This window comes from Hemitrygon akajei, unplaced genomic scaffold, assembly GCF_048418815.1.
Source record: "Hemitrygon akajei unplaced genomic scaffold, sHemAka1.3 Scf000092, whole genome shotgun sequence".
Lineage (NCBI taxonomy): Eukaryota > Metazoa > Chordata > Chondrichthyes > Myliobatiformes > Dasyatidae > Hemitrygon > Hemitrygon akajei.
In genome coordinates this window covers 2,308,361-2,335,015 of record NW_027331978.1, presented here as the reverse complement: position 1 = coordinate 2,335,015, position 26,655 = coordinate 2,308,361, and the positions used below count along the sequence as shown (strand labels likewise).

Genomic DNA, 26,655 nt, shown 5'->3' with positions numbered 1-26,655 from the left:
TGAAGTGGTGAATGCGGGCTCACTTTTGACATTTAAGAAAAACCTGGACAGGTATATGGATGAGAGGTGTATGGAGGGATATGGGCCAGGTGCTGGTCAGTGCGACTAGGCAGAAAAATGGTTTGGCACAGTCAGGAAGGGCTGTGCTGTAATGTTCTACGGTTCCATGTTTCTATCTGAGGTGAAAGAGGTGCTGTTGTGCCTTTTTTCACCACACAATTGATGTGTACAGACCACGTGAGGTCCTCAGTGATGTGAATGCCAAGGAACTTAAAGCTGTTCACTGTCTCAACCCCAGATCCATTGATATCAGTGGGGGTTAGCCTATCTCCATTCCTCTTGTCTTTGCGACATTGCATCCAGCTCCTTTGTCTTTGCGACATTGAGGGAGAAGTTGTTTTCTTGACACCACTGTGTCAGGCTGATGACTTCTTCTGTGTAGGCTGCCTCGTTATTACTTGAGATTTGGCCAATAAATATAGTATACTCAGCAAATTTAATTAGCAGATTGGAGCTGTGGGTGGCGACACGGTCATGCGCATACAGAGAGTAAAGGAGGGTGCTTAGGACACAGCCCTGAGGGGCTCCTGTGTTGAGGGGCAGAGGGGCAGAGATGAGGGAGCCCACTCTTACCACCTGCCGGCGATCTGACAGGAAGTCCAGGATCCAGCTGCACTAGGCAGGGTCAAGGCCGAGGTCTCTGAGCTTCTTGTCGAGCCTGGAGGGAACTATGGTGTTGAATGCTGAACTGTAGTCTAATAACATCATTCTCACATAAGCATCCCTCTTCTCCAGATGTTTAAGGAGGTGTGAAGAGCAGTGGCTATTGTGTCATCTGTTGATCGGTTGTGTAGGTAGGTGAATTGTAGGGGGTCCAGTGTGGGTGGTAACAAGCTGCAGATGCAGTCCTTGACCAGCCTCTCAAAGCATTTGCTTATTATTGAGGTGAGTGCGACAGGACTCAAACGTTCAGGCATGTTGCCTTAGTCGTTTTAGGTACAGGAACAATGGTGGATGATTTGAAGCAGGAGGGAACTCTTCACTGGGAGAGGGTGTGATTAAAAATATCCGTAAATACACCTGCCAGTTGTGCCGCGCGCATCCTGAGTACCCGCCCTGGGACGCCGTCCGGTCCCTCAACCTTGCGACTGTCCACTCGTTGGAAACACCTGCGAACTTCATCCTCAGAGATGGCCAATGTGCAGGTCGCTTTGTCGGCTCTCCTCGGGGTCTCAGTGTTGGCGATATCGAACCGAGCGTAAAGAGGCTTAGATCCTCTGGGAGACAGGGAGCGATGTTGGCAGCACCACTGCACTTAGCTCTGAAGTCTGCATTGGGGTGCAGAGCTTGCCATAAGCTGTGTGTGTTGTTGGTGGAGAGTTGTGCCTGAATACGATCTCTGTATTGTCGTTTCGCTGCCTGGATGACTTTGCACAGATCAGAGCTGAATTTCTTGAGCTCCTGCTGATCACCGGCATTGTAAGCAGTCGGTCACACGGCAAGTGCTGTTTACACGGAACCGTTGATACAAATGTTGTGGTTTGGGAAGTCCTGACCGATTTCTGAAGGGAAGCATCCCCCCTCTGTGACAATAACACACAACTGGGGGATGTTGTTATTACACAGTTGTGATAATAACAGCCGGGAACTCCCTTGGTAGCCAGAAAGGTTTATACAGCAGCACCAGGTACTCCAGATCCGGGGAACAAAAGGATTTGAGGGAATGGGCATTCCGGGGTTCCACCAAGCATTAATGATCATGAAACATACCCTAAATCCTGTTCTCTTCCCAAATATGTGTGTGTGTGTGTGTGTATGTGTGTGTGTGTGTGTGTGTGTCTGTGTGTGGGGGGGAGGGGAGGTGGGGGGAGGGTGGTAGCACTGGATGACGACACGATTGTTGGTGACTGTAGGGGCCAATTCTGGATCTGCAGACCCGGGAGCAGTTGGGACAGAGGGGCAGCTGGGATGCAGGCGCTTGGATAGTTGGATCCTTCTTGCATCCCCTCTTCTTTTCAGCAGTCGCTCTTCTGGGTTCCTCAAAATTCTTGGCTTTTCCGTGGATCAGCGGCTGCCACTCATTGACCTCCATATTTGCCTGAGAGAGCCTCTGCTTAATTTGGTCCTTGTACCTCCTGCGCGGGGCACCACGATCTCTCTTGCCCTGAGAGAGTTCTCCGTAGAGTACTGCTTTCGGTAACCTGGAGTTATCCATGCGAGACATGTGGCCTGTCAGACAGTGGATCTGGCTGAGCAGCAAAGCGGCTTCAGGGCCTGGAAGTTGAACATATAGAGCTATGCATGTCTGTGTGATTATATGAAATATTAAACTAAATAAGTAGTGCAGAAATAGAAATTTAAAAAGAGATTAGTGAAACAGTATCGATGGGTCCAATGTCCATTCAGAAACTGGATGGCAGAGGAGAAGTTGTTCTGAATCGTTGAGTGTACGCCTTACTCTGATCGTGTGCAGTAGTCCCCATGAACCAGACGGTGATGCAGCCAGTTACAATGCTCTCCAAGTTACACCTGTAGAAATATTCGAGTGATGTTGGAAACTCCTGATGAAATATAGTCACTGTTGTGCCTTCTTTGTAGCTGCATCGATATATTGGGTCCAGGTTAGATAGTGGGAGATACTGACAGCCAGGAATTTGGAATTGTTCAATCTTTCCACATCAGATCCCTTTATGAGGACTGGTGTGTTGTGTTCCCTCATCTCGCCTTTTCTGAAATCCACAATTAGCTCTATTGACATATTTTTATAACGCAAGCAGGATTCAGCACTCCGTACAAGCATATGCAAATCCAATGGGTACACATCACTGAACGAAAATGAAGGCTTAACCCATAAAACATGAAGAAACTGTCATAAAACGCTAACCAATGGAAGAGTCTGACGCCCCGTGGAAGACAGCCACACGATCTGAGGCGACTAGATGTCGACAAGGAAGCGTCGAGCCCCTGGCTCAGAGTTGGAGAACTTTTCCCAGAAACAGAAGGGATCATTGTCGCAATACAGGACAAGGTTGTTAACACATGTAGTTATCAAAAATACAGAATAAACGACCAATAGGTTCATGAAGATAAATGCTGAAAATTACAAGAGAAACCAGAAACAATCCGACTTTACAAGATCCTGCAGTAGTTTAACTGAATCTCATTACTTGCACAAGCACAGTCAAGTGGTGGACAACGTTCACAAAAACATTGCTTAAACTACAACTGATGAAAAACACCACAACTTACAGTAAGTACAAGCCTGCTCCACTTTTAGAGTCCTATCGGAGTCCTTCATATCATACTGCGTCCGATCATTATTTCAGATAGCGTAATCCATGATATGCGTTCGGATGTAATTTTACATAATAAACAAGCAAAAGCAACTTTTTAAATATATATAGCCATTTCAAACACACATAGCTTACAGAAATGAATTAGTAAAAAAATGCCAGAAATATGTTGAATTAAAAGGACAAAATGAATGACTATGGAAGACGAACAGGGTATTCGTTATCCCAATCGTAATATCATTAACTGGTATCATCCTAAAGGCTTTACAGAATAGTATTAATAAATTAGGCCCACACGGCAATACTTGTGTAAATTTTCGAAAACCCTCGATACTATACACCACGAGAATAGTCAGAATTCTCCTATCAATTGAGACATGAGTGTGCTTGGCCATGCCTGTACCTCAGGTTTTACCAGTTTAGGCTAAGATGATGATGATAATAATAATAATAATAATAATAATAATAATAATAATAACTTATTTATAAAGCACCTTTCATCCAGACGATGCCGTTCAACCGCATCACAACGTGATAAAGTGCAAACTAGAAAATGAAAGACAAAATGTGTCAGTCCTAATATACACCTCAGACTTCTTCACAGTACTGTAGTTTTAGGTGTTGAATTCTACAGTTTAGGGACATCGTCCCAAAAAAAACTCAACGCTGACCTCCCAATGATCCTTTGACCTTCTACCTTATTGTCTGCCTGCACTGCATTTTCTCGGCAACTGAAACACTGTTTCCCTGAACTATCCTGTTCCATTTTTCCTTCTAGATAGATAGATAGATAGATAGATAGATAGATAGATAGATAGATAGATAGATAGATAGATAGATAGATAGATAGATAGATGATAGATAGGTAGATAGATACTTTATTCATCCCCATGGGGAAATTCAACTTTTTTCCAATGTCCCATACACTTGTTGTAGCAAAACTAATTACATACAATACTTAACTCAGTAAAAAAAAATGTGATATGCATCTAAATCACCATCTCAAAAAGCATTAATAATAGCTTTAAAAAGTTCTTAAGTCCTGGCGGTAGAATTGTAAAGCCTAACGGCATTGGGGAGTATTGACCTCTTCATCCTGTCTGAGGAGCATTGCATCGATAGTAACCTGTCGCTGAAACTGCTTCTCTGTCTCAGGATGGTGCTATGTAGAGGATGTTCAGAGTTATCCATAATTGACCGTAGCCTACTCAGTGCCCTTCGCTCAGCTACCGATGTTAAACTCTCCAGTACTTTGCCAACGACAGAGCCCGCCTTCCTTACCAGCTTATTAAGACGTAAGGCGTCCCTCTTCTTAATGCTTCCTCCCCAACACGCCACCACAAAGAAGAGGGCGCTCTCCACAACTGACCTATAGAAAATCTTCAGCATCTCACTACAGACATTGAATGACGCCAACCTTCTTAGGAAGTACATTCGACTCTGTGCCTTCCTGCACAAGGCATCTGTGTTGGCAGTCCAGTCTAACTTCTCGTCTAACTGTACTCCCAGATACTTGTAGGTCTTAACCTGCTCCACACATTCTCCATTAATGATCACTGGCTCCATATGAGGCCTAGATCTCCTAAAGTCCACTACCATCTCCTTGGTCTTGGTGATAGATAGATAGATAGATAGATAGATAGATAGATAGATAGATAGATAGATAGATAGATAGATAGATAGATAGATAGATAGATAGATAGATAGATAGATAGATAGATAGATAGATAGATAGATAGATAGATACTTTATTCATCCCCATGGGGAAATTCAACTTTTTTTTCCAATGTCCCATACACTTGTTGTAGCAAAACTAATTACATACAATACTTAACTCAATAAAAAAATATGATATGCATCTAAATCACTGTCTCAAAAAGCATTAATAATAGCTTTAAAAAGGTTCTTAAGTCCTGGCGGTTGAATTGTAAAGCCTAATGGCATTGGGGAGTATTGACCTCTTCATCCTGTCTGAGGAGCATTGCATCGATAGTAACCTGTCGCTGAAACTGCTTCTCTGTCTCTGGATGGTGCTATGTAGAGGATGTTCAGAGTTTTCCATAATTGACCGTAGCCTACTCAGCGCCCTTCGCTCAGCTACCGATGTTAAACTCTCCAGTACTTTGCCCACGACAGAGCCCGCCTTCCTTACCAGCTTATTAAGACGTGACGCGTCCCTCTTCTTAATGCTTCCTCCCCAACACGCCACCACAAAGAAGAGGGCGCTCTCCACAACTGACCTATAGAACATCTTCAGCATCTCACTACAGACATTGAATGACGCCAACCTTCTAAGGAAGTACAGTCGACTCATTCTACGACCTCATTGCACCGATGTGATGTGATGATCTGTACGGATCGCATGCAGAAAAGTTTTCCATTTTACAGTGGTGCATGTGACAATAATAAACTAATTTACAGATTGATTGCCAATAATACAGTGCCCCTTGGTTGCTTAAGATTGTTATACCCGGGGGGTTGGCAGTGCGGATGAGCTGCCACGTCCTATTAAATGATCCCAGTGACAAGTAGCCTCTGTCCAGCTCCTGCCCTTCACGTGTGGTTCAGCCACTAAGCCTGGTAAAGCGTTTCTTCTGACAGGAGAAGGGGCAAAGTTGGGTTACTGATGCCTTACAGCCAGTCGCTTTGTTCAGATAGGGCTCATCGGCTGTGATTGGCAGCTCACCCAGGAACAAGAAAACTCTGATCTCAAAGCTCCGCTGCCTTGCAACTGTACCCCTCATGGGGAAGAGTTTGGGAGTAAACCCAGTGGGAAAATTCTTGACCGGGAACCCCTAAGTCAGTGTTAAATGGTGTTCAACGCAGACTGGCATATCCTATGACACCTCTGGTGCCAAGCTATGTCAGTCTCTGCCGATCCCTTGTGTTCATCAGATGCATGGAGAGAGGGAGCTTGCTACATCGGCAAAAGCTTCCTCTCCATATCGGAGTGTCCCGGCTTGCAGGGGCAGGACATCCACGGTCGACTCTGACAGACGGAGACATCATAAGACAGCGCCCCACACCCCAAGAGCAAGACTGATGAGTAGCATTTGCCAAGACTTCACCACCCTCTCCCACAGACACGATGTACGTCACTGAGACAGACGCTTGTGGTTTCTTCCATTATCACAGATTTCATCTTTCCATCAATCCTCCATCACTGCGATTGAAAACTACCCATTGGAATTGGAAAGCACCCATTTTCTTTCTTATCATTCCGATGGGTTATCGATCCACAACTTCAATGTGATTTTCCCCCAGACGCTGCCCGACCTGAGTATTTCCCGCATATTCTGCTCCTGTTTTGATGCAAGAGCAGTGGACACCTGTGACTCCCCAGTGTACAGCTTTGACAAAATGCACAGTGTCCTGCTCTCCATATTTCCACACCAGATCAATATTAACATCGTCTGTTAATGATGCAAGCAATGCTTTAAATATAGTGAAATGTTGTAACGGGAGTGCAGTCAGGATTGCAATAGAATATTCAAGATTCGAAAACTTTATTGTCATTCTAACTGTACATCAGCTCTGCAGGGCAGAATGAGACAGCGTTTCCCAGGAGCAATGCAATCATAACATAACAAACGCAACAATAAATAGTAAACACAACAATAAAAAGAAAAACACAACAGCCACATGTCAGTTAAAATCAAGTTACAAGTGCCCAGTGCAGTTAAAAATGTCCAAAGTAGAGTCAGATCGAGCAGCTATTTAGCAATCTGACTGCCTGTGGGAGGAAGCTGTTTAGCAGCCTTGTGGTTTTAGTTTTGATGCTCCTGTAACGTTTGCCTGATGGCAGAAGAACAAACAGTTCATGGAGAGGGTGTGCGGGGTCTTTAATGATGTACCGTGTCTTCTGGAGGCATCGACTCTGAAGGACGTCTTGGACAGAAGATAGGGAGACCCCAATAACCTTCTCTGTTCCCCTAACAACCCTCTGCAAGGTTTTCTGTCGGCAGCACTGCAGCTGGAGTTGGTACTCCACAACCTGGTGGTTGTGATGCAAAAGGTCAGCACACTCTCAACCACTCCTCTGTAGAACGTAGTTAAGATGTTAGTGGGGAGTGATGCTTGTTTAAGCTTCCTCAAAAAGTGCAATCAGGGGAATGTTCACTTTCACAAATAACTAGAACCAGAAAATGAGGATTGGACATTTCCAGGGACATCCGTTACTGTCAATGCCGGTGTCTGTGAACATAATTTTACTTTCTGTCCTAATATCCATGGAAGCATTGAATTTATTCACGTAATCTCAAACACTGAATGTTGAAATGCAGTTATAAAGTTCTTTGTCAGATGAGCCATTTAACATCTTGAATATGTTCTCTGTTCCCATGGAAGATGTTCAACAGAAACACAAGGAGACTCTGCGGGCAGAAACTGAAACACTGAAAGTGAACACGATCCTGATGACGGAGAAGGTGAAGATTTTCCAGTTGGTTGATCGATACGCTGAGCTCACGGTTATTTCTACTGTTCGAGTTCGGACACTGGTGGAACATGAGCTGCTAGCAAGAGGCAGAGACCACGAGGAGTGTAGAGAGAAACATCTCCGCGGAGAGCTGGAAAAAATCCGGACTGATCAGTTGTTCCAGAGCAGCTTTTCCCGGAGTAAATCCAAATCTGGGAGTTCAGCAGCAGTGGCGGGAGCGCCAGCGATCGGGAAAACAAAAATGGTACAAAAGATTGTTTATGACTGGGCCACGGGGATAATATACCAACAGTTCCAGTTTGTCTTCAGTTTCAAATTTCGTGATTTAAACAGTATTAACTGTCGAATAAACCTGAAGGAACTGATTCTGGATCAGCATCCTTACTTTGGGGATTTCCTGAGAGAAGTCTGGAAGAACCCAAAGGGATTGCTGTTTATATTTGATGGTTTGGATGAATTCAATGACACAATTGATTTTGCTGACAGTCGGAGAGACACAGAGGCTCAGTCCACATGCACAGATCCTGAATTCAAGTGCAAGGTGTCTGACATTGTGTACAGTTTAATCCAGGGCAAGCTGCTCCCAGGGTGTTCAGTGCTGGTGACCACCCGCCCCACTGCGTTACATTTATTGGAAAAGGCGAAGATCAGTGTCTGGGCTGAAATCCTGGGATTTGTTGATGAGGAACGGAAGAAATATTTCATCAGACATTTTGAAGATCAGACGGTGGCGGAAGCTGTTTTCAATTATGTGAAGGAGAACGAGATCCTGTACACCATGAGCTACAACCCCTCCTACTGCTGGATCCTCGCCCTGGCACTGGGCCCCTTTTTCACACAACGAGTCAGGGACCCGCAGCGAGTTCCCAAGACGATCACCCAACTGTACTCCTACTATATTTACAACATCCTGAAAAACCACGGCCGTGAGATTGAGAACCCCCGTGAAGTGTTACTCAAGGTTGGTCAGATGGCCTTCAAAGGAGTGTCCGAGAAGAAGATTGTGTTTACAGATGGAGACCTGATCAACTGCAATCTGCAGCCTTCCCAGTTCCTGTCCGGGTTCCTGATGGAGCTTTTGGAGAGAGAGGATTCTGCCCGGAGCGTGGTGTACACATTCCCACACCTCACCATCCAAGAGTTTGTAGCTGCAGTCGCACAATTCCTGAATCCACATCCTGGGGATATCCTGAAATTCCTCACAGAAGCCCACAACACAGAAGATGGGCGATTTGAGGTATTTCTCCGTTTTGTTGCTGGTCTCTCCAACCGAATGACAGCTCGGGGCCTGGAGGAGATTCTGGGTCCATTTCCTCATGAAACAACCTGCCGGGTGATTGACTGGGTGAAGGAGGAGGTTCTACACCAGATACATAACTCTGCTGGTAAAGATGATACAAGGAGCCTCCTGAACGCATTACACTACCTGTTTGAGTCTCAGAATCGTGGACTGGCTCAGGCCACACTGGGATCTGTGGAAAAACTTTCATTCTGTGAAATGCCACTGACCCCGATTGACTGCGCGGTCCTGTCTCATGTCATCGGATTCTGTAATACAATAAAACAGCTCGATTTTTGGAACTGCCGAATTCAGTGTGAAGAAATCCAATGGCTGGGAACCGGGCTGCACAAGTGCCAGGAGTTGAGGTAACCAGATTTCTCTCTCACTGTGAAATGTGAAACTGTTCCATTGTGTGGTTTCAATGTGAAGGAACTTGGGAAAAAAATGGAGTAAATCAAATTATGAAAAATTGTGACAAATGACCAAGGGTCAGTAATTCCCCAAGGACAGGAGGTTTCTGTGGTTCTTTCTGATGGGATCTGGAGACTTCATAAGATCAGTGAACAACGGCCATTGTTTTAATGGTAGTAAATCAGAGGAATGGCCGTGTTTCTTGCTTCCTGTGACACGTCTATTGACAATGTTCCTTCTCACTGTTGCTGACAGCGACACCGACAGTGACTGCAGGAGTTGAGTAGGAACTTCACACCCTCTTCCCGTTGAGGGACAAGGGAGGGTTAGCTGGCTTTCGCAGTGACAGGTAGGGAAATACCACTGTGATATTGTCCTCCTCTGCCCTTCCCTGCAAGTTGCTATCGCCATCACTCCACCTGTACCCAGTACATACTCCATACCCGATACCCAGTCACCATGTGGGCATCTTTTCTCCTGATTATGGACCTCAGTTCAGATCAACCTCTCCCATGGATCTACTTCTGCATCACCTCCTCTTGTGGGAACATCTTTACTCAACACTATACTCTTGTGGAACCTCTCTGCACAAGTCCCATTCATCCTGTGCATTCGCTTGTCCACATCCTTCCATCACCCTTTCCCCTCTGGTGATCTCTCTTCCAACCCCCGATCACTCGTCTTCATTCCGCTTCATGCTGTGGATTGTCTCTTCCCCATCCTCCATCCCCCTATGAGATCACTCTTCCCCACCCTCCTTCATCCTGTGGTATCTCTCTTCCCCATCCCCATCATCCTCTCAGGATCACTCTTCCTCATTCCCCATCACTCTATAGGGAACCCTCTTCCTTTTTCCCCTTCTTCCTGTAGGGATAATTTTGCCACCGTGTTTCCTTTGGTAATTCTCACATGAGGGACACTATACCAACTGTTGGGGAAGGAGACAGAATATGGGAAATTACAGAGTCACACTGATACACTAAATTACTGACATTTGGTAGTGACATTTGACAGTGATGAGAATTCCGATTAGTTAATTACTGAAGGGTTTCATGTTTTCTGAAATATCTGAGTGAGAGATATTCCCTCAGACCCACGGTTTCAATCTCTTTGTTCATTAGTTTGTCTCTTTGTGTTTAGACTTGGGGGGAATGACCTGGGAGATACAGGAGTGAAACTGGTGTCTGCGGCTCTGAGGAACCCGGAGTGTAAAATACAGAAACTGCGGTAAGTACCAGACTGTGGGTGATTGTGTTTGCAGTCACTGGGTATCAGACATTGGACATCAAGCTGAACAGTAATTGTGTTACTGATAAACACTGGTAATTTCCAATGTCTTCTGTCTGTATGTCTTTCACACACTCTCTCTCTCATTCCAAGGCTGAATGATGTCGGTCTCACAGATTCTGGTGCTGAGGATCTTGCCTCCGCTCTCAGTGCAAACCGAACACTGATAGAGCTGAACCTGAGTGTTAATAAACTGGGAGATTCAGGAGTGAAACTGGTGTCTGCGGCTCTGATGAACCCGGTGTGTAAAATACAGAAACTGTGGTAAGTACCAGTCTGTGGGAGATTGTGCTTACAGTCACTGGGTGTCTGACACTGAACATTAATGTGATCTGTAATTGTGTTACTGATAAACACTGGGGATTCGTACCATCTCCTGTCTCTCTGTGTCCTTCACCCTCACTCTCTCTCTCATCTCCAGGCTGTGGGATGTCGGTCTCACAGATTCTGGTGCCAAAGATCTCGCCTCCGCTCTCAGTACAAACCGATCACTAACGGAGCTGGCCCTGAGATCAAACTCGCTCACGGACCGATCTATCCCTGCTCTCCGTGGCCTCATACTGAAGGTCCCAAGTCTGGTCTCTATCGAGTGAGTCTTCCTGTTAATGTTCACGGTGATAAAATATCAGCGGATCTGTGGGTTCGCCGGTGATATTAGTTTGTCAGCGTTTTTGAAACATTAACCCCGGTCCCCTGTTACTGACACTGTTGTGTAATCTGTTTATTTCATCTTTATTCTTCCATCTGTTTCAGGCTGTTCGGGAATCGGTTCAGTGAGACCGGGGAGAAGGAACTGAGATCTCTGCAGGAACCCAGACCCGGACTGAGAGTGAACCTGTAAACATCTGAATGTGTGAACATCCCTGCCCGTGGGATGGGGACATTTTGACCGATTCCCTGCCCTCCCGTTTGATGACAACGCTCCAGTTTTAATTCCCAGTGGTTCAAACGGATCTCTTCTCACACCAAGCACTCTTTGACGTCGGAGGAGTTTGCATAGACATGCATTTCCCCTTTCTGACCAGCGGCTCTGTTTCTGCTGTATGTCATGGGTGCTCATTTAATGAGGTCTTGGGGAATTACACAGACGGAAAGAGCCAGGAGGTGTGACTCAGTCTGGGACACCAGTGTCCTGAGGTGGGAATATACTGGGAGAGTATACTTTTGTTCTCTTTGCTGATGACAGTACATTCAGCAGTCTGGCCAATATAATCATGTTAAATTGACAAATAACCTGGTAGTGACCCTCGATCTGCAGCGATCCCGGACACGGCCCTGAAGTGTGATTTTATAATAATCGGTTCCCCGATGCAGAGTGACGGTGAGAAACGGGACTGATTATTCAACCGGTCACTCGTTGTCACCTGGCAGTTAATTGTATCTGACTCTGAGTGAATCAGGAACAACTTAGTTATTCCCGCAAGTTAGCAGGTTACACATTGTTTAATTTACATTTGTCATCATAAAATCAATACATCGCTATAACTTCCTGTCTTGGTGTTGGACTTGATTTGAGGTTGCTCGGGAACCCCATCATCCACAGCGATCCAGAGCTTCTCGCAGAGGCACAGCTGAGGCGGAGGGAGGTTTGCTACCCAGGATCTCGTAACCCCCACAGCACTCACGCTGATCCCATGCTTTCTTCCCGTCTGCCCCCGCGCTCCCAAGCTCTGTCCAACTCTTAACCACAGCACAGCCTATAACCCTGCTTTTTGTGCCATCCCTTTCCCTATCTGACTGTCCCTTAAATGTCTTGAATGTATCTGCCTCAATCACGACCCTCCGCAGTGCTTTCAGACACACGCCTCTTTTTGTAAAAATAAATTATCCCTGAAATCTTTTTCCACACCGTAACCTTGCCTATTTTAACATCTCTTAAACGTTCCCAATGAATCTGCCTCTACCACCACCCCACGCATTATAGCCAACACACCAGCAGTCTGTGTAAAAAAAGAATAAACCCTGCACCTCACATATCCTTTGGAATTACCCCATCTCACCTTTAAAATGTGCCCTCTGTTATTTGACATTTCAACCGTGGGGAAAATACTGTCTGTCTGGTAGATCCATGTCTCTCATAAATTGTATAAAATTCAGCAGATCTACTCTTAGCCTCTCCCGGTCCAGAGACGACAACCCCAGTATGTCCAAATTCTCGTTATAGTGCATGCTCTCTAATCCAGGAAGCATCCTGGTTAGCACCGGCTATATCTTCTGCAAAGCCTCGATGTCTTTCCTCTGATGGGGCCACCAGAGTTAATTACAGACTAAATTTATTTTTGTAAACTCTCCATGGTAGCATCTTTCCTGAAAATCAATCAGTTCTTATCTCATTAAGTAGCCTCATGTGCAGCACCTTGTCAAATACCCTCTGAAAAAACAAGTAAACTAAATCCACTGACTCTCCTTTGTTGATGCTGATTGTTACATTCTCAAAAAAATTGCAACAGGTTTCCCATTACGGAACCTATGCAGACTTTGCCCTATTATATCACGTATCCGGACACCTCATACTCCAACATTTTCCTAACCATGAAGTAAGACTAATTGGCCTACACTTTCCTATTTTTGCCTCCCTCCTTTCTTAAGGAGTGGCGTGACATGTGTAATTTCCAATCCACAGGAACCTATTCAGATTCGAGTAGTTCACAAAGGACGCCAGTGATGTCTCCACGATCTCTGTAGCTACTCTTTCAGAAATCTGGGGTGTAGTAGAGACTGTGTTGACTGGCTGCATCACGGCTTGCTACGGAAACAGCAATGGAATCGAACCGAAAATCCTCCAAAAAATAATGGATTCGACACAGTGGTTCATGGGTTAAACACTCCAAACCATTGAGTACCCCTGAGAGAGTGGGGCTGAGAGAAACGGGCCAGTTTATGGATATACCTCAGAGAGAGTGAGACTGAGAGACACAGGCCAGTGTATGGCTATGACCCTGAGAGAATGTACAGAGACACCTGCCTCTCCCTTCCCCCATCCCACTTTCACTCTGCCTCCTCTTCTAGCTGCCTATCACTTCTCTCATGATTCTGCCTTCTTCTACAACCCATAGTGCTTTCCCCTTACATTCCTTCTTCACCTCTCCTGCCTATCCCCTTCCTGCTTCCCCTCCCCCACCTCTTGATCTTTCCTCTGATTGGCTTTTCACCTGGCACCTTCCACCCTCCCCCAACTTCTTATAGGGCCCCTGCCCCCTCGTTCTTCAGTCTTGATGAATGGTCTCTGCCCGAAACGTTGACCACTCATTTCAACGGATGCTGCCCTACCTGCTGAGTTCATCCAGCTTGTTTGTACGTGTTGAGTGTATAAATACGTCCCTGTGAGAGGAGGACTGATAGACACTGGTCAGTTTATTTATATACTCCTGAGAGAGTGAGTCTGAGAGGTACTGGTCGCTGTATGCATATACCGCTGTGACAGTGGGAATGAGTGAGCAGAGGCTGAGGACGAGCTTGCTCCCAGTGAGGTAAGGCTGGGTAAAGTCCTTTAATTAATCTAATTAGCTTAGAAGTAGGTAATGGAGGCAGCAGTTAGTGCAGTCGAGTGCTCCGTTTGCAGTATTTAGGAAGTCAGGGCGAGCTGAATTGTCCCTGATGACTACACATGTAAAAGGTGCATCCAGCTGCAGCTCCTGACAAACCGAGTTAGGGAACTGGGGCTGGACCTGGATGAACTTCTGATCATTTGCGAGGCAGAGGCAGTAATAGACAGGAGTTTCAGAGAGATAATCACCCATAAAGGTCAGGAGGCAGGTAGCTGGATGACTCAGGACGGGGAAGGGGAATAGACAGGAAGAGCAGATCACTCCTGTGGCCGTTCCCATCAACAATAAGTATACCGTTTTGGATACTGTTGGTGGAGCCGACCTACCAGGGAGAAGTTGTAGTGGCCGGGTTTCTGGCACCGAGACTAGACACTCAGCTCTGAAAGGAAGGAGGGAAAAGAGGAGAGCAGTAGTGATAGGGGATACGATAGTTAGGAGGACAGATAAGAGGTTCTGTGGGAGAGATCGATAATCTCGGATGGTCTGTCGCCTCCCTGGTGCCAGGGTCCACGATGTCTCGGATCGAGTTCTCAGTATTCTCAAGAGGGAGGGTGAGCAGCCGGATGTTGTCCATGTAGGGACCAATGACGTGGATAGGAAGAAGGAGGAGGTCCTGCAAAGAGAGTTTAGGGAGTTTGGTACAAAGTTGAAGGACAGGACCTCCAGGGTTGCAATCTCAGGATTGTTCCCCGTGCCACGTGCTAGTGAGGCTAGAAATAGGAAGATAATACAGCTAAATACTTGGCTAAGGAGATGGAGCAGCAGGGAGGGCTTAATGATTCTGGCCAATTGGGCTTCCTTCCAGGGAAAGTGGGACCTGTTCCGACGGGACGGTTTACACCTGAACTGGAAGGGGAATAATATCCTTGCGGGTAGGTTAGCTAGTGCTGCTCTGGCGGGTTTTAAACTAGATTTGCGGGGGAGGGGAACCAGAGTGTTAGAACAGATGGTAAGGTGGAGGAGGATAAAGGTTCTTGCGAGAATTGCTTGTATAGACAGAAATCAAAGGTTTGTATGTGATAAAAATGTTCTCAGGTGCCAAACTGGGGAAGAGGCGTCTGGCTTTCAAATAGAGAATGATAGGAGACAGAGAGTGAAGGAGGATAGGTAGGTGATAGAGAAGGGACCGAAGGTTTGAAATGTATATTTTAACGCAAGGAGTGTTATGTACAAAGCGGATGAGCTCACAGCGTGGATCAGTACTTGGGGATATGATGTGGTGGCCATTACAGAGATTTGGATGGCTCAGGGACAGGAATAGTTACTTCAAGTTTTTACATGTTTCAGGAAGGACAGGGAGGGAGGCAAAAGAGGTGCGGGCGTGATACTGTTGATCAGAGATAGTGTTACGGCTGCAGGAAAGGTAGAAGTCATGAAGGGATTGTCTATGGAGTCTCTGTGGGTCGCGATTAGGAACAGGAAGGGGTCAATAATGTGTGGGTGTTTACTGGGTGTTTTTATCGGCCGCTCAATAGTAGCAGGTATATGGAGGAGTAGATAGGGAAACAGATCCTGGAAAGGTGTAATAATAACAGAGTTGTCGTGTTGGGAGATTTTAATTTCCCAAATATTGATTGGTATCTCCAAACAGCAAAGGGTAGAGATGGGGTGAAGCTTATTAGGTGTGCTCAGGAAGGTTTCTTGACACAATATGTAGATAAGCCTACAAGAGGAGAGGCTGTACTTGATTTGGTATTGAGAAATAAACCTGGTCAACTGTCAGATCTCTCAGTGGGAGAGAATTTTGGAGATAGTGATCATAATTCTATCTCTTTTACCATAGCATTGGAGAGAGATTGGAACAGACAAGTCAGAAAAGCGTTCAATTGGACTAAGGGGAATTGTGTGGATATCAGGCAGGAAAATTGGAAGCTTAAATTGGAAACAGATGTTCTCAAGGAAATGTACGGAAGAAATGTGGCAAATGTTCAGGGAATATTTGTGTGAAGTTCTGCATAGGAACGTTCCAATGAGACAGGGAAGTTATGGTAGGGTGCAGGAACCGTGGAGCACAAAGGCTGTAATAAACCTGGTTAAGATGAAAAGAAGAGTTTACGAAAGGTTCAGCGAGCTAGTTAATGTTACAGATCTAGAAGATTATAAGGCTAACAGGAGGCAGCTTCAGAAGCAAATTAGGAGAGCCAGAAGGGGCCATGTGAAGGCCTTGGCGGGCAGGATTAAGGAAAACCGCAAGGCATTCTACAAGTATGTGAAGAGCAGGAGGATAAGACGTGAAAGAATAGGGCCTATCAAATGTGACAGTGGGAAAGTGTGTATGGAAACGGAGAAAATAGCAGAGGTAATTAATACTTCAGTATTCACTGTGGAAAAGGCTCTTCGTGATAATAGTGAAGACTTGCAGCAGATTGAAAAACTTGAGCATGTAGATATTAAGAAAAAGGATGTGCTGGAGCTTTTGGAAAACATCAAGTTGGATAAGTCGCCGGGCCCGGATGGAAAGTACCCCAGGATACTGTAAGAGGCGAGAGAGGAGATTGCTGAGGCAATCCCGAGGGACGGGAGAGGTTCCAGAGGATTGGAGAGTTGCGAATGTTGCTCCTTTATTCAAGAAAGGGAGTAGACATAGACCTGGAAATTATAGACCAGTGAGTCTTATCTCAGTGGTTGGTAGGTTGATGGAGATGATCCTGAGAGGCAGGATTTATGAATATTTGGAGAGGTATAATATGATTGGGAATAGTCAGCACGACTTTGTCAAAAGCAGTTCGTGCCTTACAAGCCTGATTGAATTATTTTGAGGACGTGTCTAAACATATTGATGAAAGAAGAGCGGTAGAAGTGGTGTATTTGGATTTCTGCAAGGCATTTGATAGGTACCCCATGCAAGGCTTATTTAGAAAGTACGGAGGCATGGGATCCAGGATGACATTGCTTTGTGGATCAAGAACTGGCTTGCCCACAGAAGGCAAAGAGAGGTTGTAGACGGGTCATATTCTGTATGGAGGAATGTTGCCAGTGGAGTGCCTCAAGGATTTATTCTGGGACTCCTACTCTTCGTGATTTTTATAAATGACCTGGATGAGGAAATGGAGGGATGGGTTAGTAAGTTTGCTGATATCACTAAGGTTGGAGTTGTTGTGGATAGTGTGGAGGGATGCCAGAGGTTATAGCGAGACATTGATAGGATGAAAAACTGGGCTGAGAAGTGGCAGATGGAATTAAATCCAGATAAATGTGAAGTGGTTCATTTTGGTAGGTCAAATATGATGACAGAATATAGTATTAATGGTAAGACTCTTGGCAGTGTGGACGGTCAGAGGGATCTTGGGGTCCGGGTCCGAGTCCATAGGACGTTCAACGCTGCACAGTTTGACTCAGTGGTTAAGAAGGCGTAAGGTGTATTAGCGTTAATGAATCGTGGTATTGAATTTAGGAGCCGACAGATAACATCGCAGCCATATAGGACCCTGTTCAGACCCCACTTGGAGTACTGTAAACACGAGGAAATCTGCTGATGCTGGAAATTCAAGTAACACATACAAGATGCTGGTGGAACGCAGCAGGCCAGGGAGCATCTATAGGAAGAAGTACAGACGAAGTTTCAGTCGGAGACCATTCGTAAGGACAATCTGAAAGAAACGATAGTAAGATTTGAAAGTAGGAGACGCAGGGGGAAATCCGAAATGTTAGAAGATAGGAGGGGGAGGGGTGAAGCTAAGAACTAGAAAGGTGAGTGGGAAAAGGGATACAGAGCTGGAGAAGGGAAAGGATCATGATTCGATGCCTAGGGAGAAAGAAAAGGGGAGGGGAGCAGCAGAGGGAGATGGAGAACAAGCAAGGAGTGATTGCGAGAGGAGCAAGAGAGAGAGAAAAAGGGGCAGGAATAAATAAATAAATTTGAGATGGGGTAAGAAGGGGAGGAGGGGCATTAACGGAAGTTAAATAAATGTTCATGCCATCAGGTCGGAGGGTACCCAGACGGATTATAAGATTGTTTTTCCTCCAACCTGAGTGTGGCTTCATTTTGACAGTAGAGAAGCCATGGATAGACTTATCAGAATGGGAATGGGACGTGGAATTAAAATGTGTGGCCACTGGGAGATCCTGTTTTCTCTGGCGGACAGAGCGTAGGTGTTCAGCGAAACGGTCTCCCAGTCTGCGTCGGGTCTCACCCATATATAAAAGGCCGCACCGGGAACACCGGAAGCAGTATACCACACCAGCCGACTCACAGGTGAAGCGTCGCCTCACCTGGAAGGACTGTCTGGGGCCCTGAATGGTGGTGAGGGAATAAATATAAGTACAATTGTAGCAATTGTTCCGTTTACAAGGATAAGTGCCAGGAGGGAGATTGATGGGAAAGGATGGGGGGGTGGGGGACGAGCAGACAAGGGAGTCGCGTAGGGAGCGATTCCTGCGAAAAGCAGAAGGGGGGGAGGGAAAATGTGCTTGGTAGTGGGATCCCGTTGGAGGTGACGGAAGTCACGGAGAATTATACGTTGGACCTGGAGGCTGGTGGGGTGGTAGGTGTTACGTACCCGTGACACGTAATAGTGGTGTACTTGTCACGTGACAGGTGTTGACGTTATACTGGACTTGAGGTAATGGTCTTGTGATGGTGGAGTGACGACATTTTTCCGCCAGTAGAGGTCATGTGACAGGTTTTTTTTCCAGGGTACAAAAGGAAGACCCCTCCCTGTGAGGAGGGGCAGTTCGTGGCAAGATTTGCCATGTTGACTTCATGCCACTGCGTGATTTCATGTTATGACGCAGGTTAGTTGAAAGATGGATTTTTATTTAATGCCTAAAGTTTAAAAGATCATTGCCAGCAGTTTCTTTATAATACTGCTAGTTGAGTATCAGTGGAGAGTGAAGATCGGAGTTCGGGAGTTGAAAAATCGAGGAAAGTCGATTTCGGCGGTGAAACAGGCTCGACCTTGTTTGATCCTCATTCGGAAGGAATTCGTTGACTGTGCTCGTGTTAATCCCTGTGAAATAGCAGAAAGGATTGGGAACAGTGTTGTAAAGGAAAGGTCAGTGCCTTGAAGCCGTTTCATTTTCCATCTTCGTAAATTCTCCTTGGGAAAAGTATAGTTCGACTGGGAACCGCAACGACACGACGTGAAGGAGAATTTAAATCGTCTTAAAAAGTCTCTCCCTTAAATGGACTGTAAGCATTTTGAACTTTTGCAATACTACTTTGAAAAACTGTTTTTGCAACATCGCTTTAAGAACTGTTTAAGCTGCCGCACAGCAGCTGATTTCCGGTTACGTTAGTGGGTTGTTTACTTTTGGGGGTTTGTTTTTCAATGTTTAATAAACGTTTTATTTGTTATAAAAACCCGGCCTCACTTATATATTTATTGTTGCTGAATCCGTAACAGAGGTAAGGACAAGAGGAACCCTATCCCGAGTAGGGTGGCGGGTGGATCGGGTAATGGCAGATGTGCGGGATATGAGGGAGATGCGTTTGAGAGCAGAGTTGATGGTGGACGAAGGGAAGCCCCTTTGTTTAAAATAGGAAGACATCTTCGTCCTGGAATGAAAAGCCTCATCTTGAGAGCAGATGCGGCAGAGACGGAGGAATTGTGAGAAGGGATAGCATTTTTGCAAGAGACAGGGTGGGTAGAGGTATATTCCAGGTAGCTGTTAGAGTACGTAGGCTTGTAGTAGATATCAGTAGATAGGCCTGTCTCCAGAGACGGAGACAGAAAGATCATGGAAGGGGAGGGAGGTGTCGGAAATTGACCAGGTAAATTTGAGGGCAGAGTGAAAGTTGGAGGCAATGTTAATGAAGTCAACGAGCTCAGCATGCGTGCATCTTGTTACCCCTGTTCTCCCTCACACAATATTTATTAGCTAAGTTTGTCTTTCATTTCAGAAATTCTGCTGACAATTTTTCAATCCATTCACGTCATTCACATATTCTGCGCGCTCCTATATATCAGCTCCCCGCTTTCATTATGAATGGAAGGGAGAGGCAGGCAGAAAAGAAGAAGACTGCACGAGCAGTGTGTCAAAATGCGTCACACACCTACGTTGGCAATCTTTTCAGTAATGACTGATCTTTACCGGCATGCATAGTCTTTCGATGCCAGTTCCGAAAAGCTCGCTATCGCTCTAACTTCAGGGTTTTTTTTTTCAATGTGCACGGGCTGTTTCTGACGATCTGCCTCTCAGAGAATGCGGTGTCAATGCAATTCAATTAAAAGCAGGTTTTAGACAAAATGTCCCTTGTTCACGAGTGGCAGACAATTGAAAACATTCAACATATTTTCTGCTCAATTCAAAGCTACGTTTTGAAAACTATCGCCCTGACTCTTCAAAGCCCAATAAAATACAGATATAAAGGGATTACCCTTGAACAAGAAGAACTTACAGCCTGCGGTATCAATTAAATTAGCGAGGTGGTTTTGTTCTGTAAAGACGTCGGCGCTGCAGGGTCAGATCCCCGGTAAGAGGAGAACACTGCTACTGAAGTACAGAATGATAGGAATTTAGTTCATCCCGGAGCCAGAGAATAACAGCCGTACAGAGAAAGCTGCAAAGCCATGCGCTTGAAATGGCCACTCTCAGTGATAAATGATGGCGGACAGATGATTGCTAACAAAATTATAGAATTGTAAAGCGGGGTTCCTTCTTTCTCTTTGTTACTGTGTATGCTAATCAAAATGGCTTCTTTGTTTTGCTAAAAGTAGGAAAGCTTCTTTGTTGCGAGAGAGTGCTGGAAGCTTGTTTGGGTTAAAATTTACTGATAACGAGAATTGTATTCCTTTGTTAACCAATTGGGATTAATGTTGTTCTTTCTTCTGAGTCTGTAAGCTATTGTTGATGGACTTTTGGGGAGCCGGCGCGAGGGTGTGAGAGAGAGAGAGGACGCGATACTGTAAACTGGGCGAGGAACGGACCCCAAGCGGGGGTCCAAGGCCAGGAGGTACCCCGAGGAGAGGAGATGAAGCTAGATGTGCTTGGTTGACCACTTCGGATGGTCCTGAGCTGCGAGTCGAGGAGTTCGGAGGGGATCGAATGGTGGCCAGAAAACTTCAGTAATTGAGCTCTAACGGTTGTGCACGAAGTGGTTTGGACTTTGTTAAGTTTGGCGCCTTTTCGTTATTTTCTTTTCCTTCATATATACTGCATGGTTATTAATCAGTTATAGTAATCTTTATAAACTGTAATCATTTAATCGCATATGGTGTCCTGTTTGTTCTTTGGCGAGGCGGGTACATCACACAGCATCCACACAAGCTGATTACCCAGTCTGGCGGGGCCGAAGGCTGCTCCCCCTAGACGAGAACGAGCTGAGCGAGCCTGAGGCGACTCAGGGGGTTACAATTACATTCACCCTGGACGGGTTTATATTTCCTGAAATGTACCTGATTTAACCTGGAAATGAAAATTAGTCGTCTGTGAGAGTAGAACAGTAAAGAAAGCATAACTATTCCCTGTAAATTATCCTGGTATCAATTTGTCGGTTATTCCTGGAAATGTGTTCGCTAAAGTTGTTGCTAACAACGTTCACATGAATAATCTCCGGAATGATCAGCTTTATGTTTGAGGAGCATTTGATGGTTCTGTACCTGCGTTCAGAGGGACGGTGGGAGTGGTGGGAGATGTATGGTTAAATAAACAAATGGAATGCTGAGAAGCCTGGATACAGTGGACATGGAGAGGATGTTTCCATTAGACAGAGAGTCTGTCATCTGACAGCACAGTCTCAGGAAAAAGATGCTTCTCTATAAAACTGGGATGAGAAAGATTCTTTGGTCAAAACATGTCTTATCTGTGGAATTTTTTGCTGCAGAGGTTGGTTGAGGCTGCCATTTGGGTATATTTATGACAGAGATTAACATATTCATGATTGGTGAGTAGCTCAGGATTACAGGAGGAAGGCGGGAATATGATGTTGGAATGAAAATCAGCTGTGGTTAAATGGTGAGGCAGACCAGATGGATCAAATCACCTATTTCTGTTCCTGACTGAATGATGGCTCCACCTTATCCCATATTGTTTTGTGATGTGTGAAGGACAATAAAAGATTGTTTACTGATATCATTATATCTGCCTTCAACTTTTAATTTTCAGTGATTTTTTTTCTTAGTAACATTAAGCAGAAATGTTTGGTTCTCGTTTTTATTGTTAATGTGCTTCATTATCTCTCTAGTTAAAGTTAGACCTGTGGTGAGAGGTTTATTGGAAGAAAAAAAATAACTGGAAGCAAACCACAGCTGAAGACGAGGGATCATCAGCAAGTGAACCAGCCCGAGAACTCAGAGCATAAACTGGAGAGAACAACTCTGAATCAACTGACTCGGCGTTCTCATTGATTCAGTCAGGAGAAAGGTTGGTGAGTCTCATTTACTCAAACACTGGTCCTTTAAACATTACATACTTGTACAAGGGAAGGTAGGATTTAGTTGGAGTGGGACTGAATGTGCCCAGAAGAACCAGTTATGCCTCTGTCAGTTCCAGTTGCCATCACTGCAGGTCTGGTACTGTGTTTCCAGCAGCCCAGCCCTTTAAAACCACTCCCATTCTGTGGAAGTCGAATCCGGAGAAAGTCTCTCAGAGAATGTACGGTACAAACTCTTTATTCCAGGTACCCGGGGCTTACTCAGTTAGTCGCTCAAACAGGAACAGTCGATGACTGTTCCCACCCAATCCACTAACTGACTAACAATTCCCCTTACACCACAGATATATCCATCCAGACACCCCCCACACAAGACAGGCTGGAGCCAAAGATATTTACTACATGACAGCCCCTAAAGACAAATTACGAAATAGTCATAATGACTTACACACACAGAACAGACTGAAGCTGTCCTATCTCTACACATGAGTGCACAAGGAGATAAGCATCCTGAAACCCTACCTAGCTACCCTCAAGAAGAAATATGACTCAGCATGGCTTAGTACATCTGTTGATCAACAGCAGTTTCTTTCAGAAAAACAGGCTGCTACAGTTTAACGAAGTGTTAACCCTTTTACATACTTTATCATTCCCTCCTTTAGATCATTACATGATCAACAAAGCAGTAACTTTTTACAGAGAAAGCAACCAAGTACAGCATTGACATCTCAGTGGGTAAAAACAATGTACATCAGTAATTATAACAATGATATGTACAACTATTAGGACATAATGCAATATCATGCCCCACATATTACCAAACAGGCCTTCGAAGATCACCATTTCGACTCTTCGGTCAACCCGTGAAAATCTTGCCCTACTTCCTTGACGCTGTCAATCTCCTTGGCATTGTGCTCGGAGAGGGATGTAATGTTAGTAGACTCATCAGGGATATAGGTGCCGCATTCTGTATCAATAATAGCACAGTTTCCCTCTTTCTCAGCTGGGATAAACTCTAAAGCCGTACGATTCTGTACGCCTGTTTGCTTGATTGCAATCTTTTCAGTGGATGTTTCTGTTACTTTGGCCTGTGTTTCTGTCAGGGCCCCTGCAGTATTGTGGCCAGCTCCTCAAGTGCTTGTAGCCAAATTGATTATCTCTCATGAATTCCTGGCTACTCCATAGGAGAGAAAAGCGATCATCCAAAATCGCTCAGTCTCAGTTATTCCTCTCGGCTGCTGGGCACCTGCAGTTATGTCCAGGATGCATGTTTCCCAGTATAGGAAGTTCAGTTTGGTGGGGGCCTGAGATACCATCCCTCAAAACACTGACAGCCACAGTCATCTCTGTCTGGACCACAGGTCCTCATCTCACTTCCCCGGATGTTATTTGAGAAAGCCCAGGCTGAGAGTTCCTCACTCTGGTTGAGCAGGATTACTGACATTGGAACCATAGTTTTACCATGCTGTGGAATTTCAGCACAAACCCAGCAGGCCCCTAGTTCTACCTGTTTGGCATAGGTATGACAGAAAGACAGGAAGGTGTTTACATGGGGGCTTCCGGAAAGACATAAACACAAACACCTCTGTTACATTCCCGTAACGGTTTAAATGAACCAGCAGCGATAGACCACACCGGGAGTGTGGTTGTGATGTTAAAACCACTGTCTTTATTGGTATCTACTTATAATATAACAAATTAAGCAAAATAATCAAAAGATAAAAGTGTTATGAGCACAGATACGTGTAAATAATACTCCCAAATCACTGAGCTCAGGGAATACCAAGCTTAAAGTCTTGAGACGGTAAAGTATGAAATTTCAGTTCATCCACGGAATCAATGACGAGAGAGAGATATTTGTAATCCAAGGTGAATGTCGAGAGAAGGCAATTACGTTGAATTCCACAAATTCCACAGTGGTAAAACAAGATAACAGTCGCTGTAGGTCTTATCCGTCGTTGTTCTAAATCCACATACGAATTATCTCCAAAAGTAGCTTATCACAGGAGTACTGTCTTCAGTAGGAACTACCACCCAGGCAAGGGTTAATGCACAGGTAGATTCCGCAAGGTACTCCCAATCCAGATCCAACACACAAAGTATTACTGACAGTGATTTCCACAGAATATCCCTTCTCACAAATGGTTACCACATAACACACCCGAATCCAGCTAAGGGTTAACAAAAGTGGTAGCCACGAGATACTCCAACAAATCCCCGTTTGGATTATACGAATTATCACCAACAGTGATTGGTCACAGGGGTACCCTCTTCAAGTGAATTACCACCCCCAGGTGTACTGTCTGTTTATGAGCGAGGGGGGGACATCACACAGCATCCACACCAGCTGATTACCCAGTTTGGCGGGGCCGAAGGCTGCTCCCCCTAGAAGAGAACAAGCTGAGCGAGCCTGAGGCGACCCAGGGGGTTGCACAACAGATACTGAGGCCCTGGATATCTCATTCCTCTAAATGCCACAGACTGTTGGGTGCAACCAAAACTCATTAATGACAACCATTTCATAATTCCACTCCCAAAGTCATCTGACTTTCCTTTAGTTGTCTTCTGTTGGATTCTAAAAGCTTCCTAACGGTCTTTTGCTCTTTTGTTTGCCCTCTCCTCGGCTTTTATGTTGGTTTTGGATTCTCATTTAACCCACAGTTGTGCCCTGCTGCCTTTCCAATGCTGCCACGTCTTTGGGATGTATCGATCACTCAGCTCTCGAATTGCTCCCAGAAACTCCAGCCATTGCTGCTCCGTTGTCACTCCTACCTTTTCCCTTCCAAACAAGTATGGCCAGCTTCTCTGTCACAGAAACATGGAGAAGTTCAGTGCAGAAACAGGCTATTAGGCCCATCTAGTCAATGCTAAAAACATTTAAGCTGTCTAATGCAACTACCTACACTGGGATCATCACCCTCCATACCCCTACCATCCAGGTACCAATCAAACTTCTCTTAATGGTGAAATTGAGCTCATATTCACCACTAGTGCTGACATCTCATTCCACACTCTCACGACCATTTCAGCAAAGAGCTTTTCCACATGTTCCCATTAAATTTTCACCTTCCCCACTTACCCATGACCTCTGGTTGTCATCCCACCCAACCTCAGTGGAAAAAGCTGCTTGCATTTACCCTATCTATACCCTCATAATTTTGTTTACTTCTAACAAATCCTCAAAACAATGTATAATTTCCTTATTTATGTTCAGAGCCTTTTTTAGGTGTATTAGATGATGAGGGGCATTGAGTGTGTGGATAGCCAGAGGATTTTTTCCCAGCGTTAAAATGGCTAACAGGAGGGGGCATAGTTTTAAGGTACTTGGAAATATATGCCGAGGGGATGTCAGGGGTAGGTTTTTTACACAGAGAGTGTTGGATGTGTCGAATGCACTGCCAGCAGCGGTTGTCGAGGCGGATACAACAGGGACTTTTAACACTCTCTTAGATAGTTACATGGAGCTCAGAAAAATAGAGGGCTATGCGCTAGGGAAACTCCAGGCAGTTTCTAGAGTAAGTTACATAGTCGGCACAGCACTGTGGGCCAAAGGGTCTGTAACGTGCTATAGATTTCTATGATTCTATGACATTCAAGGGAAATCTCCAAACCCACGGAGTGGTGACTAGTAGTGAATAGTGGGAAAGTTACTGGAATGTATGTGCAGGAACCGGAAATATAAGTATTTGGATAGATGTGGACTGATTAAGTATAGACAGCATGGCTTTGTGCATGGTAGGTCATGTCTAACCAATCTTATAGAGTCTCTCGAGGAAGTTATCAGGAAAGTGGATGAAGGCAAGGCAGTGGATGTTGTCTACATGGACTTTAGCAAGGCACTTGACAAAGTCTCATATGGGAGGTTGGTCAAGAGGGTTCAGTCACTCAGCATTCAAGATGAGACAGTAAATCGGATGAGACACTGTCTTTGGGAGAAACCAGAGTGTGGTAGCAGATGGTTGCCTCTCTGACTGGAACCTGTGACTAGTGGTGTGCCACAGGGATCAGTGCTGGATCTGTTGTTGTTTGTCATCTATATCAGTAATCTGGATGATAGTGTGGTTAACTGGAATAGCAGATTC

General features: G+C 45.2%; 1 protein-coding gene across 1 annotated transcript in view; it reads left to right on the top strand.

The window, feature by feature from the left end:
• The window catches only part of LOC140722910 (NACHT, LRR and PYD domains-containing protein 3-like), a 54,379-nt gene extending 42,178 nt beyond the window's left edge, over positions 1 to 12,201 (top strand). The window contains exons 8-12 of the mRNA XM_073037547.1: positions 7,641 to 9,378; positions 10,565 to 10,651; positions 10,805 to 10,975; positions 11,133 to 11,300; positions 11,465 to 12,201. Coding sequence (XP_072893648.1) covers positions 7,641 to 9,378; positions 10,565 to 10,651; positions 10,805 to 10,975; positions 11,133 to 11,300; positions 11,465 to 11,552 — 2,252 coding nt within the window. The 3' untranslated portion in view covers positions 11,553 to 12,201. The remainder of the gene's footprint in view (positions 1 to 7,640; positions 9,379 to 10,564; positions 10,652 to 10,804; positions 10,976 to 11,132; positions 11,301 to 11,464) is intronic.
• Positions 12,202 to 26,655: the final 14,454 nt, after the last annotated feature.